General features: G+C 32.7%; 1 protein-coding gene across 2 annotated transcripts; it reads right to left on the reverse strand.

Moving 5' to 3' along the window:
- Nucleotides 1-4,728: 4,728 nt before the first annotated feature.
- On the reverse strand, nt 4,729-13,779 carry LOC128216751 (hemicentin-1-like). 2 transcript variants are annotated; one of them, XM_052923406.1, is made up of 7 exons: nt 13,645-13,779; nt 11,616-11,779; nt 11,213-11,363; nt 8,730-8,909; nt 8,375-8,470; nt 6,243-6,497; nt 4,729-5,634 (listed from the first exon to the last, which is right to left on the reverse strand). In XM_052923406.1, exons 1-7 carry the CDS (start codon nt 13,712-13,714, stop codon nt 5,525-5,527), a joined length of 1,026 nt encoding a protein of 341 aa, XP_052779366.1. In that variant the 5' UTR covers nt 13,715-13,779; the 3' UTR covers nt 4,729-5,524. The 2 variants fall into 2 exon arrangements, with proteins under 2 accessions (XP_052779366.1, XP_052779367.1); XM_052923407.1 differs by lacking the exon at nt 4,729-5,634 and having other exon boundaries at nt 6,355-7,697.
- Between the last annotated feature and the right edge of the window lie 4,215 nt (nt 13,780-17,994).

The following is a 17,994-nucleotide window of genomic DNA, read 5'->3' on the forward strand; positions in this document are numbered from 1 at the left end:
TTTCATTCCTTTTTTAGACATAAACATAGTTTTGGTTTAATAATTTTTGGATTTTTTTAATAAGTGTTATATATATTCGTGACCACGGACCATATACGGGGAGAAAATTTCGCTTAATATTTACTTTTTTATTACGAAAACGAAATAAAAAGTTCGTATAAGAAATATGAAATTGGTTGGACGTAACCATTATTTAGTTCGATAAAGAGACCACAGCCGGTGTAGGAGAACAAACGATGCTATAGAAAAGTAAACAAACAAAAGACAAGCAAATAAATCTAACATGTTCAGAATATTTAAATCACAGACCATTCAGCTTTAACAACCATAAAGAAACAATACAGTCAATGTATCTGGTATAATCATACTTTGATTCACTGTCTTGTGTTAAAAACAGAAGAATAAAGACATACTAAACTGAGTAGTAATTTGCCCATTTACATCGTTTGAAAAGAAATAAATGGTGTCGCCGAAGAAACTAAAGAGGACAGAAAATTGGTCGAGGGCAGAAGTTGAAGAGCAAAAGAATAGTTATTTTGTGTAGCAATAATATTTATATGAAAAATCTACAGAAACAAGCACAATAGACAAAAGTTAAACATAAAGACAAACATAAACACCGTTTAATGACACAGGGTCAACGTCAAATACAAAGAATACAAAATAAACATTCACAAACCAGATGCATGGAAAAACAGCACAAAACCCAACAAACTACATATATAATATATAAAAAAACAAGGTGTGTTTATGAAGGATTGTAAGAAACCGCCTTGGAACGGTCAGTTAAATATGCATTTCCTGGGGAATTTGAACATGTTTGTGTGCACAACCTCACTCCCAATAATCCCGAATAAAACAAAAACGTCATAAACATGACAATAAGTATCTTCCAAGACCGAGAGTGTAAGATGGGTTCATCCTAACCCGAGCGTATGGTGTTTTGCGGAAACGAGGAACCTATCTTAAGCTCTCGGCAATGGAAGATGCTTTTTCCAACCCCTGTAAAACAAAATAAAGTAAAAATGTACTTTTTCGCTGGAACTCTCATGAGCGTAGTGAAAATAATGTACGTAAAGAAATGTGATTATTCATGGTTGCTATGGTTATGTGCGCGCTGATTGGGATTATGTAAATAGTCAAATCGTTCTTGAAAATACTTCTGAGAAGAGTGCAGTATTATTACTTGAATGGAGCGTGAAGACCTTTTAATGGTGCCATTTCAAGAGAGAAATAATTCATTTCGATTTAAAAATATTGCCGACAAGACCAGGTTTTATACGGGTACTTGTTTAATCTTTGCCCGTGGGCACTATTAGAATTTCCAGCATGGCTAAATTTTTGGAACTACTTATCTAGGGTGGGAGTTAGCAAGTTCTGCCCCGGACTAACGCATGCAGATATATACCAACAATCAAAGGGAAATTCGGAGCGGTAAAAATCATGTGTTCATATAACTTTTGACAATGCTTATTGATAACATTTGACTCATACATATCACGGCTTTGATCTGATACCATCGATATAGCTGTTATTAATGGTTTTAAGCATAATATCCGCCAATTGTCTCAGGATAAATTTCCCTTTTATAATCACGTTTTGTTGTTAGCTTAAATTACTTTCATAATCTTTTTGCAAGAGAAGTCTTGCAAGTTCAGTTTAACGTACATGTTAAGTTTGCAGTTGGGTTTAAACAGCTGTCTCTTTAAACTTGTATGGTTACTGATAATTGCAAGACCAAGATGTCCTCTTTTTATCGTTCATGTCATTTTAAACTTGTACTCATACCTGGATTATGTAGAGCACACACACACAGCCAACACGTTCCCGCACGTTCGTCACTTGCAGTGTTTAAACAAATTATGACGTCATTATCATGTAACAAAGTTTGAAGTCATCTTAACCGGGAAACGTTACCAGATAATTATAAGATAGGTTATAAAATTACTGAACTCGAATTGTGTATAAAATATGACGACATTTGAAAGATCCTTTATATTTTATCTGTGACAACAACGTTAATTTAATAAAATATCACAGCGTAGCAGATGGCAGGTTAAGTTTACAGTGATAGTCTTTGATTAAAACAACTTTATTATCTAGCATTATTATAAAGCATGTAGATGGTGCAATCGAACTGATTTAAAAGTAAAACAGAATGCTCGATGCAGCCTTAAATGTGAGCCGATAGACTGTGAAAGTTGTGGGGTGCAACGCATCCCCTAATATTGAAAACCTGTATATATGATTCTACGTTTGAGTAAAAAGAATTAGAAGAACATATTTATTTTTTTATAATGAAATAACAGCCAGTTGGCGTTTTATCAGCAAGAGTGATTCGTGTGCATATGAATGTAAATGAATTCAGCTTTGGGGAACTAATCCGTTCACATCGATTCAATTGATTGTTCAAATTAACAAGACAATGTTCATGGTGAAAGTTTGGTTTTATTATGCAATTACGTCATAATTATGAATAATCAGTTTGTTTTCAAAGAACATAGCGATGTAATATACACTTGTACAACTAGATATAGTACGTATCCATGAATCATGTAAATGATATGTTTTCTATACATCACTGTTAAGGGGCTTATAGGTGATGTGATGAGGTCCGATATCTAGTGTTACAAGATAAATCCTTTAAATCTGTAAATCTGGATGACAAACGGGCAGAGGTTTCTGAGTTTCCCAAGAAATAGGGTTTTATCGCAGTTTTTCCTCGGCCAGTCGACCACGTCTGTAAGCTCAAATTTTGTCAAGCATGTTGTTACCTAGACATGTTGCAAGTTCATGCTGTTTATTTTAATCGGTTAACCGATTGCTTTTCTGAGACCAAACTAATACCATTGGAAAGTATTGATTTTGTTGTTTTCTATAAGAGGGTATAGAATGGTATTCATGGAATGATGATTTCTGGGGGTCGCAATAAGACCTTAACACATACACAGTGGTTTTGAGGTCTGATATATAGAACAGTTTAATAGTTTAAGAAGTTGGAATCTAAACCAACTAAGGAATACGATTTTACAGCCTTATAATGTCGTTTCTTTAGAATTAATATTGTCTTTAACTTTTGATTTTCTTTTCATCAAAATGAATATGACACGCTCAGCTCCTATGTCCTATACAAATAGAGTTTAGAGAGAAGTTGTCTTCGCAGACGAAGAAGCACGCTATATCAAATCCACTTTAAATCAGAGTGTTTACTTTCCAAGTTAATGACACCATATAAACGCTATAAATATGACAAAGCTGATGGCAGCAATACTAAGAAGCATCCATACATTTACCAGAACCCCTATTGCATCTGGACAACTCCATGCGCATCGCTCCACCTTCCGCTATTTTCACATCTGACAAAGGACCTAGATGTATGGCAAAATGCATTTGCTAAGTTGAAAGGACAACAGAAAGCTTCTTCAAATATCCTATGTTTGCTTGACAGTGAAACATATGGATACATTTTGTATTGCAGAGGGTACAGTTTTCTTTGGGAAACTGTGAGAACATTTTAAGTTGTAAATTTGAGACGACATTCAAACTGCGGCGATGATGGCCGACATTCTTAAACTAAAGCGTATGTTACTTTAACGCATTTCAGTGTACTTTAAATATTTTCATCATCATGGGAAATAAATATAATTACACTTCCTATTGATAATTATTTCGTTACTCACACTCAACATTTGTCATTAACGACAGCGTGTGTATGTACTTAATTGAATCTGTAGATTGTTTTGGTACAAAACCACTTAAGGCTTTTCATTAATATTAAGAAGGGGAGGGCCAGTAATTAAACTAAAATGATATCTCGTTATATTAAGTTTTGATTCATGAAATATGCCTGAGTCAAACAATTACACTCTGCTTCAAGTGTACCTGTATTAAGGAGTTGAACAAATTTTACAAAGGATATCTTATCAGATAAATAATTTGATAAATAAATGTTTGCATCTTATGGATCTTTCTTTAGACAAAATGTATATTTTTTGTGAAAAAATGTTCAAGTCCATCCAATCAGTAAAATTATGTGGCTTTTTGATGATTTTTTCAAATCGAAAAGATACTATAAACTATTGGGTTTTGTTTTCGAAAATACCCACGCTTTTATTCAAAATAGAAAAACATCGCAAACACACACGCCATCGTTCATTGGATTCATTTTCATTCATCAAACTATTTCAATTGACATAGCACTTGGTGCGTCAGATCAGATAATGAAGTTGTTGTTGTTGTTGTTGTTGTTGTTGATGATGATGATGATGATGATGATGATGATGATGATGATGATGATGATGATGATGATGATGATGATGATGATGATGATGATGATGTGGTGATGATGATGATGATGATGATGATGATGATGATGATGATGAGAACACGAATACAGCAATTGATCTTTTTAAACCTCTATACAAACAATAACAATGGATTAATTAATTAATAAATGCATTAATGAAGAAAAGGTCCATTCCGACTCACCAACCAAAAATTGTGTTACATTTTGATATTACAGCTTGCATGTAGTGCTGTCTTATTTGAAAGCGTTTGCATTGGAATTGTCACGTGTTTCTAATCAGCAGTTTTGTAAACTGGCAATTCAGTATCGTTTTCCATTTAGTAATACGTGCTTTTTAGCATCTTGTCAATATAATTCTCGATACTTGTCCGGTTCCGTTAACAATCGCCCTAAGCATGCAGATAAGAACATGAGGTGCAGACGAAGGGAGGGTTTCTTTTTATTTTCTAAGCGAGCAATATTTCGCTTTATGAATACGAATGCGGATACAAATGAAGTGTTTGCGTACAATTATGCTTAAATGTTTTAGGCATTACGCAAATTTGTCCTTTTTCATTTTGTCGTTGTTTCAGCGAAGATATAAATTTGAAAACACAGTATCATATTGGAAAAGCTGAACTATTATATATCATATAATAGGCATGCTACGCAAGGGGGGGGGGGACACGTGACTGCTTCATACCGATTTCTTCAAATTTACCGCAAGGTTGTATCAATTACAAACAAATTAATATAATTTTGACGTTGATCTTAAAGTGCAAACCTTATTTAATTATTCTAAAACATGCCTGAAGTAAGCTATTGAAATATTTTTCAACTTCTTAGAAACTGACTAGTAGTTAAAGTTTAAAAAATTGGCCATTTCCTTTTGGGAAATTCGAAATTAGTTATAATTTAGGCATTTCTGTGAATGTTCATCAAAAGTAGTTGTTCAAGCATTAATAGTAGAAAAGTGAAGGATGGTCGACACAAAGCCAGCAGTGTAACGGAACATGAAAACGTTGACTTCAAGATATGAGTTACCTGAAGAAGTCGATAAACAAAAGCATTAATATATTGCTGAATCTAAAATATATTTTATGTTTTCTACTATGCTAAATCACATGATGATATACATTAACACTGATGATTCATGATAAGCCTATAAAATGACAGGATGAAAGTGATTGGAATATGCCTTATAAATAAAATACATTTTCAATAACTTAACGAAAAGGTTTAAAGATAATGCACGTTTAATATTGCACAATGACTTAGGATGAGGCTCACTATCCAAACGAATGCCATTTTCTCTTTTCCACTTGCAGCCGTACAAGTAAATTGACCGTCTGAAAGAAGAAAAATGTAGCAATACTTAATTACCAATCATGTTTTTATATGTGAAAACCATGTCGACTTCTACATTCCCTACATCTGACTTATGCGTTTCAATTTAATTAATTTAACAACGATTGTGAAACAAGCAATTGCAACTTATATTAATCACTCTCGTTGCAATAGCCCTTCACCCTTAAAGATTGTATCTCGATGAGTGTAATAGTGTTTCTTGGGAGATGCTATTTCCTTTTCAATTAGGCGCATCATGCTTGTGGATTTTCTCACATAACATCATATCAGTTCTGAGGGCCGCTTCAATAAATGATTTAAGTCGTGACAATTATCTCCAATCTGTAAAATCATCCTAAATGACATCACATTGAATAATTTCATCTCCTCAACCGTGTGTACATTTGAATACTGCTTTAATTTCAATTTACACAAATATTTACCAAAATGATAAAACCATGACAATAAGCTAATTTAAATTGGCTACTGAAACCGCAACAGATCTTTATTGAAACAGTCCCCATTTCCATAATGGAAAAAAACATCATTCTTTGCTAGGAATATCAAAATCTTACTTTATGGTATAGATATGACAGAGATCACAGCATACCTTTTATATGTATTTCATCTGATGCATTGTAGGGTGGATGTTCGTTCGTTGCAAGACACGTATATGTACCAGAGTAGTTCTTATTGTGAACAATAACACTTTCTCCCATCAATACGTCAAACGAATCGATAGTGCTTTTTAGTTGGTTCCCATCCTGTTCCCACGTGACGTTTGGTTGTGGATAACCGGCAACGTTACATTTAAGTGTTAGTGGAAATTGATTTATGCATTCAATATTGAGTATTCTTGGTCCAGCTGATATGTAAATAGAAAATATAAATTATTCTGCTGCTATTATTAACGGAATTGGCTACTGCATCGGGCCAATACGAACAGCACACAGTTTGAAATCACCATTACAGATTTCATGAATAAGGTAAAAACAAAGTACTTGAACATTTCGTAGACGGTTTTATAAAAACATTTGGTTAAAGTGACACTCTCATTCAAAATCAAAACATACACATGTATAACATACATCAAATTTGACTGATTAACCTTAAACTACTTACTAAATAATGCATTAAATGGAAAATATTAATTACTGATAACAAGATTGTAACCGTGTATTTGATATCTGAAAACGTTAAAATATTAAATGATTGGTGAATGCTGAAATAATTACTGTGATAGTCTGCTAAGATAGATATACCGTGTTTTCTGCACATTTCTTTCAAATTAAACTCGGTATCTTTCATAAGAACTATTGTTTTCAACATTTATCCACCATGTTTGGTATATTAATACTATATTATTAATTGTGGTAAATTTTATCTGGGAGTAAGAGTGCATCTTTAAAAAATACCACAATGTGTTATTTACAATTGAATTGATCCCGTTTAAAATCTGGTATTAAACTAATCAAACATTTGGTTTCCGTATTCGTCCATTTTCAAACCAATCCAAATGGTTATATTTCTTTATGACTCAGGTGTCTCGCATTGGCCAAGTTTTCCGTGTAGGCGCTGTTTTAATTAAATATTGGATTTAATCTCGTGTGTAGTTTTAGTAGTCCATTCCACTTTACTTTTAAAACCATATTCTTACTGATGTATATAAAGATTTTAGATAGACTAAGCCAATTAACAATTTTGTTTCAGATTGATTTCTTCATTAGATAGACGCTCTTTTTTTCTGTCACTAGCATACAAGTCGGTCCTATAACAAGGTGCCGTGTAAACTTAAGTTTATTAGGATAGTAGACCACGTGATGTTTATCTACAGTCAGGTGGTCATGTGACCGCGAAACGAACTTCTTTTCTATATTCTGCAATGTCAGAGGAAAAGCACAAATACTGTTTCATTATCTTATTAATAGAGTGCCACCAATCGAACACAACAATCACTCGCCCATAAACTCCCACCAATCTGCATAATAATGACACTGGCAAAACAATGGACCGGAAACCTACATGTGTGATGTGAAAATCTTACCCCACCCGCAAATGCTGGAAACTGAAACAAAATTCAACGATACTCGTCGATAGTTTATTCCATTTCTGTGGTGAATGACAAAATCTCACTTACAACAGAAATGAATGATTTCTTTGTCGGTGCAGTTCTGAACATTCAACACTATCAACATGAATTAAATCCATTTAACATGTGGCGTTGTTTGTAAACACTTGTGATTTTGAATAATGTTTACTGTACTCTGTCACTTGCGGAATAATTGTTACATCATCAGATAATGTTTGGGGACTGATCCATGTTTATGCACTTTCAAAGCCTTTGTTTGGTTTGAATTGATATTTACGTATTAAAATGCAATGACTTTGAATATAAACGTATTGAGAACTATTTTGGGGGCAATTTAAACATGGATACCGAGTGTGATGACGTCAACAAGGAAAAAACAGTTGCTCCCCTTACTTTAAATAATACTTAATTAATAAACAAAACAAAGTAACAGGATAAAATATTGTTATTACAGCAGAAATGCCCCAAATTTCAACACTGATACACAAAATATGTTGTTATGCAATTGGAGTGGTTTCCATTTTAATAGTCCTCTATATAAGGCCTTATTGGTGAATTAATATACAAATGAGTTAACATGGATCTTAATAATATTGATCTGCGTGTACATTAGTGTGGAATAACATAAATAAGTATGGCCATAAATACATTACCATTGAGATAGACCGACGTGAGGAACAATGTTTGCTCATCTTCTGTCTTAGGATAGAAATTGGCTGAACAATTGTACGATCCGATGTCCGAGAGAGCTTAAATAAATCAAGGAATTGTGAATGAATTTGAGTTTTTAAAAACATACGCTGTACTGGAGTACAACACATTTTATCGAGGAAAATGCACAGCGATGTATGAAACATAAATAATTGGCTTAAAAGGATAAAACAAGTTTTATATTTATTTTTTTACTTTCTGACGAGTCCCTGTTGTAATCATTATAGTATGTACATAGCGTTTCAGACACACATATTTTATTATCATTGCATTAATATACATATTCCAATATCTTACTTGGCTTTTCGATACGCAGTTTCCAATTGTTTGATATGTTGTATCGATCGCCGTGGAGCCTAGCACCACCTTGCCTGTACCAGTAAAAATCGATAGGAATTCCAGGACTTAGCCCTTCCAAAGCACATCCTAGCTCTACCTCAGTTGCGTTGTCTTGGTAAAGAGCATTTGCTTGAGTAACTGAAAAATAATGTATCAACATATAAACATATTATAATAATACTATGAAAAATACAGGGACAAGTCCAGTAGTCGTGAATTCATAAAATAATCCCAGTTTAGGGACACAAAGCAAGGAAACAAACGACTTTAAGACTACCATTTGATAAATAATTTAATTTTAATAGTTGTGGTCCTAATGTCAGTTCACTTTACCTTAAATGCATATTGATATAACAAGGAAACAAACGACAATGAACTATTGACACACACACATCAACATCACATACGCAAATGCAAACACCGAAAACAAACTAACACCATATGCAAAAATACATTCATATAGAAGAACTGAAATTATTAATGGAATTCATATATGAGTTTACTGATAGTCCATATCGTTTGCCGTTAAAAGAACTTGGCGATCACTTCGAGTAAAAGAAGCTATACGGCATTCTGTAATATGTGTTGACGAGCACTATTCTGTGCAGGTCTGTTCATGATTAAGACAATTATTTTCATTGGCAACATGTTAAGGTAAAACACAATTGAAAGAACTATGAGCAATGCATTAATATAAGAGTAATACATCTAATGCATTGCCACCCGTGGAAGTCCGAAATAGATACTTAAACATTTCAAAGATGGAAGTAGAATAAATAAATGCACATGAGCTTATGTCAACACAACTATTCCGTGTGAATCAACATGTCCTTTTAGATTGGCAAAATCTAAGCCAGGTTGTGTGTATATGTTGGTTAAGTAGATCATTGACGTTTATGTCCTCGTCATGTGAACAATAATTTTAAGATTTGCTTTTGTTTTGAAATAAATGTTTGTGTTATTTATTTTCAAATATCATTATATAAAAAGCCCAGGGTTGGTTTTCCGGATTCACTACGTATTACCATACACTTTTACATGTGATGTACATAGACATAATTTGTGTTCTATCAGTTAGTAACACGAGTTAAATTCAACTATATTTCCCATTACAACTTGTGATCTTTTTATATATCTAATAGCTGTAGTAATGAAATCCATCAGTGCTCACACACAGTTATGATAACTCCTTCAATTGTTTATCTTTCTCCTGTTTACAACAAGGGACATATGCATCAACATAATATTCAGCATTTACATATCTTTCATTTTATTGAAATTCTTCTTAATACGGGTATTTTTGTTATAAATGTATAAAAAGAGTTAATAGTATATATGGTTCTTTTTCACATTGTGCCTGTCTGTTTAACTATCTAATGAAATGCTGATCACTCTCGATTGGCAAAAAGTGAACATATTAATTATATTTGTTTATTTAAATATATTTATTTAATATTTGACTCTGTTATTCTATCAAAAACGTTTAAATTTTAACTGCTTTAGTTTAAAGCTGCAACATGTAATGAAAAGTTTGGTTCTTATCCCTAACATACTCCACTTATGGTTATAAATGTGTTTTTGTAGTGATGCATGTATGACATGTACACACAGGTTAATGAAATAGAACATTTGCATTGTAAATTGCAAATGCCATTGTAATTGTAAAAGGGGTCTTAATGAAATTGCATAATAATATCGTAAATTTTGCCTATTATTGTTGTTTGAAAAATATATAAAAACATCATATGTTCCGTGCGCTCAAACAAATTGCCTTGACTGCGCCTAAACAGACTGTTAACACTGAAACATGTTTTTTTTAGCAAAACAGGCTGTTTTCACTGGGAAGGTGTTTGGAAACGTGTTTTGGAGCCAAAATGAACTGCTATCTTTGAAAAAACTCTTGGCCCTAAACAAACTATCTAGGCTGGATAAGATGCCAAAAGCAACTGTCCCTATCAGAATATCTTAGGCCCCAAACACACTGAATTGACTGAAAAAGTTATGTCGCCAAAAGAAACTGCCCTGGCTGAAACAATGTTTGGGGTTTCATAAAAGAAACTGCAAATTGAAATCATGTTTAGTTGCTCACCAAAATGCGACAAAAAGATCAGCAATGCTATGTTCATGTATATGGTAATATAGGGTGATACATATAATTCGTCATCACGCTTATTCATGATACTGATACTGAAACTGATACTGCCTACACCGAAAAACTGAAATAATGAATACATTAGAAACCACAGGGAGGAGCTGTTTCAGATTGCTGATTACACCAGTTGACTCTGATCAGGGATACTAATACAATCGTTTACCCTTGTAATTAAATACTATCACAGATATGGGTAGGGCAAATAACCCCTCTTATGGAAACAATGAACCAGCATTAAACCATTTGGCGTAGGGTTATTTTTTGTACTAGCAAGTATCGTCTTACTGACCTTGAAATACAATGACGTTGATTGAGATTTCAAAGTTTCCAGCCTTGCAGACAAATGTTCCATTGTCAGTTAAAGTCGTGCTGTCTTTAATGAGTGTCTTTATTACTTTTGTCCCTAGCCCTGTATTTATTATTGTGGTCTTGGATGTTATCTGAAAAATAAGATTCTGATTCAATTGTAATCCTTGCATTATTAATTGAAATCACTTATTGAACCTTCCAAACGTATTGGTAAAGGATCGGTAAAGTTTCACAATCATTTGGAATTTTGTTTCCTTGAAAATTGAATACTTTTAATACTGTGCAATTTTGAAGGCAAGTTAGTATTAACTTGTATATTTCCTTAGTGTATATATCATTCATGTCAATCTATAATACATAAAAAAGATGGGTTCTGTTCATACAATGTAATCATCCTCGTTGTCTAATGTTAACATTTTCCCATTTTTAGCGAAGTATGCACTCCCTTGCGCCGTGACATTGTATTCGTGGATACATTCCAACTGTAGCTTATCTCCTTCCGCTTTCACCAGGTAGGACAAAGCCGGGTTAAGTCTTAGGTGCTCCCCTAAAATACAAGATGAAGGATCTCATGAAAATGACGACAACGTAGAAATCGCGTGTCCAAGTAATGTGAATTGAAAAAAAGACTATACAAATACATAATCATAAATTTGCTATGTATAAACTTGAATGTATTTAATATGAGTCATCCAAACAATTAAACAATGTGAATTTTATTTCCGTTTTAACATTTATCAAGAGAGGGGAAAATATTGACTGAAACTATCATATTTCTGCAAGATGCGATCTCGATACAAGTTGACATGTTTATTTACTTGACTGGTTAATGATAGACACTTAAAGCTACACGCTCACAGATTAGCCGTTTTGACAACTTTGTATTTATTGGCTTGGAATGAGCCAATTTTTGCGTAAATATCGGAAACACGGTGATAGAAAACTGCTGACAAATGATCCGATCGCAGATTTTCATATTTCCGTTCGAAAATTAATGTTACTAACACTTTAAAAAAATGCATAAAGCATCAATTTCTGAACATAAATTTAAAAAAAAAGTTGACATTCAATCTGTGAGAGTGCAGCTTTAAGAGACATATTATTGTAAACTTGTAAACTTGTAAACGTGTATTTCCCAAAAACTAACTTGACTTGTCTAATAAAACCAGTGTTTGAGTGCTAATACAGATGCACTTTTCACTGCTGTCAGAAACAGTTTTAACGTCATAAATAAAAAAACAGCAACAAATTTTGAACGTTTTTTGTTCTTTGATTACAAGAACGTAAAAATATCGTTTAGGTTGTCTTTAATTAGAGTTCAAAAACGTGGACTACATCATATTTGATATATATTGTACTTGAAACATGGAAAATATGTAGGAAATAAGGAAATCCTACTATGGAAGTAATTAAATGTGAAAATCCTGTTATTGAAGTATTTGACTAAGAAATAAGGATATCCTTGTTTTGAAGAATTTTTACTATGAAGATATTTGAGAAGTCATAACATCTATTCCTTCATGAAATGCTTCGTTGAATAATCAAAGCAATTCAGTCTGAATATCATCCTACCATAGATATTGTTATTTGTATAAAAAAATATGTATCCGTGATAAATACGATATAAGAAATGAGTCATATTCTTCGTCGTACTCAAAATTTAATCACGCATATTTTGAAACTTGTTATGTCTCATAATTCGTATTCACGGATATGGATATTTTAACATGTTTCATAATATTTCATTTATAATGCTTAATGGGGTTTAGTGTATTATTTACTGATATGATACAAAAACATACAGTTTCGGTAAATGATACATAGTCTTTTTTCGAAATGAAAAATTCTGATATAGTTAGATTCACCTTTTAGCAAACTATATAGTGTGTATTCCCTATTTAGACTCATAGACCTTTAAGGATGAGTCAGGTGGCATTGGTAACAGCCAGACACTAATATTGATCGTCAGGAACATGGTAACTACATTGACAAATAAAACGTAAAAATAAAATGAGAAAGTATGCGGAGAATACAGCATACATATGGTTATATTGTACCCCTGAAAACAACACTGAAACAGACTCGCACTGGATTGTATCAAAAAATAGTTGTATAAGGCTCCATATTAGTATGTAAATCAATAAATAGATTTATGGTAGCCATTTATCAGTTACTAAAATATTTAAGGTACGTTTTCCTTTAAAGCGTCTCAAATACATCCTTAATAAAAATTGAGCCTTTATTTGACTTTTAATAGCTCAAATACGATAAAACATTTATTACAAAGAGATACAATATAACAGATACTTATACAAATTCTTCATTACAACGATATTCACTTAAATTATATGTAAAAATTGTCATTACCTAGCCCAAAGATTAACTAATGTACGGTATCATGAAACAACTTACCTCTACATATTGTTGTTAATACATTCAAAAGGAGCACAACCATCGGAAGCACCTCTACCTTTCTATCCATTTTTTTAGAGAGAAATGAACGTTACAGGGAACAAATCAATGTGTCCGTTCAGTCACATGTGTAACAACTTTATGTAGCAGTCAGCCATGCGGTGCATAGTACGCACGATGCATGTTACAATTACGGTAATTCATGAGCGGCTTTAAGAAATGAAATCTGCATTAAATGGGTTGTTCGGTACATTGCGATTATTACATCAAGTAAAATCAAATAAATAAGGAATAAATGATTGAATTATGGTTAAAAAAACACTTTAATAATGAAACAGATTAGCAGCAGCAGCATCAGCAACAACAACAACAACAACAACAAAAACAACGACATTAAAGTGCAAAAGATATTTGCTGACGTATGTATTTGGTCAGAAGTTTAACATCCCAAATCATTTTCTTTCACCATTTAGCTTTTTGCAATTATAATATATTGACATTTATCTAACACTAAGACAGTTGTGGAAACTGTTTACAACACACTATCATTTCACATTTAAGCATATGTATTTTGTGTCAATTAATATATACCCTATAAAAATAATTTTTAAACCTGACATTATACGTAAAAAATGATCCAAAAATACAATCCACTACCATCCGTTTTATGTTTTCCTTGTCAGGCCTGTTTCATGAATGATTCTGACAAAACCTTGTACAAAACATCAAACAGAACTTATTAGTTGGAGAGGTAATGTAATCGGAAACAAACAAATTATTTTGGTATGTGGAGATTTTCCAAACGCTGAAAGACCTCACCACAATTATTTAGTCAAATATCTTCTGCTTATATTTACACTCATTTCGTTCAGGTAAAGACAAAATGTTTGTTATTGTGTTCAAGCCTACATGAAATAGAGCTGCAGTTGAGTATCTTGAATGTGTGACCCTACAACACATTCTGCACGTCCGGTCCTGTAAAAGTAATAAACAGCAACTGATCCTTAAATATAAAATGTTTGTATCTCAACTGCAATAAATATTCGAATAGTTTTAATTGTCGGAATATGGCGGCGGGATAAATTACCACACAGCAAATGGACAATGCTGAGGTTTGTATTTCATGGTTTCGTAAACATGACTTATTTCCAGGGATTGAGACCAACCACTCTGATCTAGTGTCGTAATACATACCATAAAATTAAATTTGTTGCTTGTCAAATGAATAATTGATATATCAACCTATGATGAACAATAATAACACGTAGTGGAACGAGTAAAAGAGAGGCTGAGAAACACTACTTGTATGGGTATATATATGTACGTGTGGACTTCCTATTGTGAACTACCTTATTCGGGTATGTGCACAGTGTACACTTTTAAAATGGCATATAGAATAATCAATGAAAGAGATGTATGCGAGAATAAGAATAAGTAAAAACGAAACTCCGCAAACGAGCTTTAAACTCAACTGCAACATGTGCATGTTCGTGTAGCAACATATACACGTACATGTACATAAACACGTGTATAAGAACACTTAAACGTGCAGAAACACGTGTACAAGAACAGTCAAGTACAGGAATATGTGTACAATATACATTTAGCATATATTTTGCGTCAAATATGGTATGATAGTACATATAAAGATATGATAATATTGGTAATTTGAAAGTTAAATGCAACATAAATCAACAAATACAGAAAACCAAACAATATGGAATATTTTCTATTTATCATATTGATGGATATTGTACACTGTGACTGCTTCTTCTCCGATTTTCACTTCCCTTATCTGCTATCTGCTCTTGTATTTCAAAAATAATATAAATAAGCACGAAATCATTGGACAGGAATCCTCTATACTGACGTTTAATTTTAATGATCGTGCTTCTGTCCACAACCAACTCGTTTCTTGGATGTTCACATGGTTAATTATTGAAGTACAACTAGAAGGGAATATTATATTTGCAATAAACACTTTATTTTCAAACTTGTACTTTGTCGGGGAGCATACGTCTAACGATAGCCCTGTTTTTATGGCCATGATTATCCTGAACATTATCACCCTTTGTACCAGAAAATCCAGTGTACAAAAAGAGTTTTCAATATTGTTTCCAAGTGTCACTGAATAAAACAATGATATTTGTTTTACGCTATGTTACCAATAATTTCTAAATCTTTTTTTTCTAAAATTTCTTAATTAAGAACAAAACATTTCGAAAGATCTTTATTTATAAAGATATCTTGGTAAAATACTCAGGACTTTCATGAGAATAAAAAATAATAAAAAAAAATAATCGAAACGTTTATCTACAGGTAACAAAGTTTTACAAAAGATAATAGTCATATTTAACCTGATGTCAAATTTTAACTGAAAGTATACAATGAGTCCACTTTTGGCTTTTTTCAGTAATTCATAAATGTTTACACAAATAATCTTGCACAGTATTATGAAGGGGGGATTGAACAAATATACGAAATGTACACTATTTTATTTAAAGGATGGGTGAAATGAGGGTTTGTTTGAAATTATATGAATCTCACAAATTTCAATGAAGAAAGTTACAAAACAAAGCTCGCAGGAAGATGGCTGACGGTCAAAGATGTCAGGCCTTTCTTGTACAACCATCAACCTTAAAGCACAAAAACAGCACACAAACAACCACAGTATCGAAGGTTCCCATGATATTTTAGGTACATTTTGAAATGTCTATCGAGTATACTGATTTGCATCTTAAATGGTAAAATAATGAAGTTTATCGCTTTCTCTTAAACAGAAATTCGACAAACATGACTTAAATTTTTCAATATTTAAAATATATCATTATTCTATGTTTTATTCTATTTAAAAGCCTATGAATAAGATCATTTGAAACAACACTTTTACTTTCTTTTTAACCACTTTCTTAAAACACTAAATAATATGTCTTGATTCAGATGAAATAATTAGAAGAACATATTTTACATGTTCATAACATTTAATGTCAAAATACTGAAATCATTTTTACTAGAGGAATAATTACGGAACCTCCAGAATGATGAAACATATTGCTTGGTCAGATTTTGGGTTTCGATAAGCCTAAAATTTCTGTAAAGTAGAAGATGAGTTTGTTTTAGTGTAAAATTGTAATATATTTTTAAGTGTGAACACCTGAAGCTATATTTCACGTAAATGCGATTGATTTATGACGTGAATCCGGAGTCTAGACTCCAATGTCATGTTAAAGCTAAATGCAGCTTCTTTGCTTGAAATGCAAACTGTCAATTAAAATGAAATTTATTGAAAGAAGGTGTATCAAAAATAAGAATTACTCTGACGAACTGTCTCATGTCTCGTTTGGTTTGTAACATGCTTCACGATCGGAACTGATACGTGTTAATACGAAATTCGACGTGATGAAGGACGGCAGAAAATCCTCCAATCATGACCTACTCTATATATCTACGCGCTACGTTTTCATATAATAATTTAATTAAATTTTATTTTTCTTAAACGTCTCGTTCAATTGAAAACATTTCAGTCAAATCTACGGAAGTATCTGCGGTGCAAATAGCTGTTCCGATTGCATGTGTGGTGGTTGTGATTCTGGCTGTGACCAACGCTGGCTTTATCAAGCAACGAAGAAATCGAATGGAAGCTGACCACGGAAATAGTAACACCAGAATCTCGGAAAGTTGTGTCATAAGTCTGCAAACGCTCGTAGCAGAACAAGTTTATTATAACATCTGTGAAAAAAAAACCGAGGGTAAATACAATACGTAAGCACACAATATGATGGACAATCCAGCTTATGTTTACACTGAAGGTACGCCGGTAGCCCCTGTTCCACAAACCAACATTGACGCGGCTATTATTGCTCAAAACTATACCGATGAACATGACTACGAGACGCTTCAAGACCCAATCTACGAGAACACAGAAACTGATAATGAAGCATGCTACGAGAACACAGAAATTAACGGTGAAGCATGCTACAAGAACATGACGAGATTTGATTTCGTTCATGTTAAATTGTAAACCGTTTTGTAATGGGGGCCAATGATTACTGATATATTTTGCAATGATTATTTCATTTGATTTTTCAGTATTGTTAATAATCGTTATAAATTTCCAATTGGATGGTCCTACATATTATCTGAAAGTTATACATGGTGTATCAAATATTGGATGAGAAATGGAGACTTTAAATTATGTTAAAAAGTATGTTCGTATATAAAATTGTTTAACCCATCAAAGCTGGAACTAACATTTTATTTGCAGCTTTTAATTTTCACTCATATGTGTTATATGTAGATGTGTCTTTATGAGATATAGAAATGCTTTGTCAAGATTAAGAGTACCTGCAC

Source organism: Mya arenaria, chromosome 14, assembly GCF_026914265.1.
Source record: "Mya arenaria isolate MELC-2E11 chromosome 14, ASM2691426v1".
Classification (NCBI taxonomy): domain Eukaryota; kingdom Metazoa; phylum Mollusca; class Bivalvia; order Myida; family Myidae; genus Mya; species Mya arenaria.

Coding starts and splice junctions, on each gene's coding strand:
- LOC128216751 (XM_052923406.1), bottom strand. CDS start 13,714: ATGGATAGAAAGGTAGAGGTGCTTCCGATGGTTGTGCTCCTTTTGAAT. Junction 11,364..11,615: donor ACAACGAGGATGATTACATT/GTATGAACAGAA, acceptor CTTATTTTTCAG/ATAACATCCAAGACCACAAT. Junction 5,635..6,242: donor AGATGAAATACATATAAAAG/GTATGCTGTGAT, acceptor TTCTTCTTTCAG/ACGGTCAATTTACTTGTACG.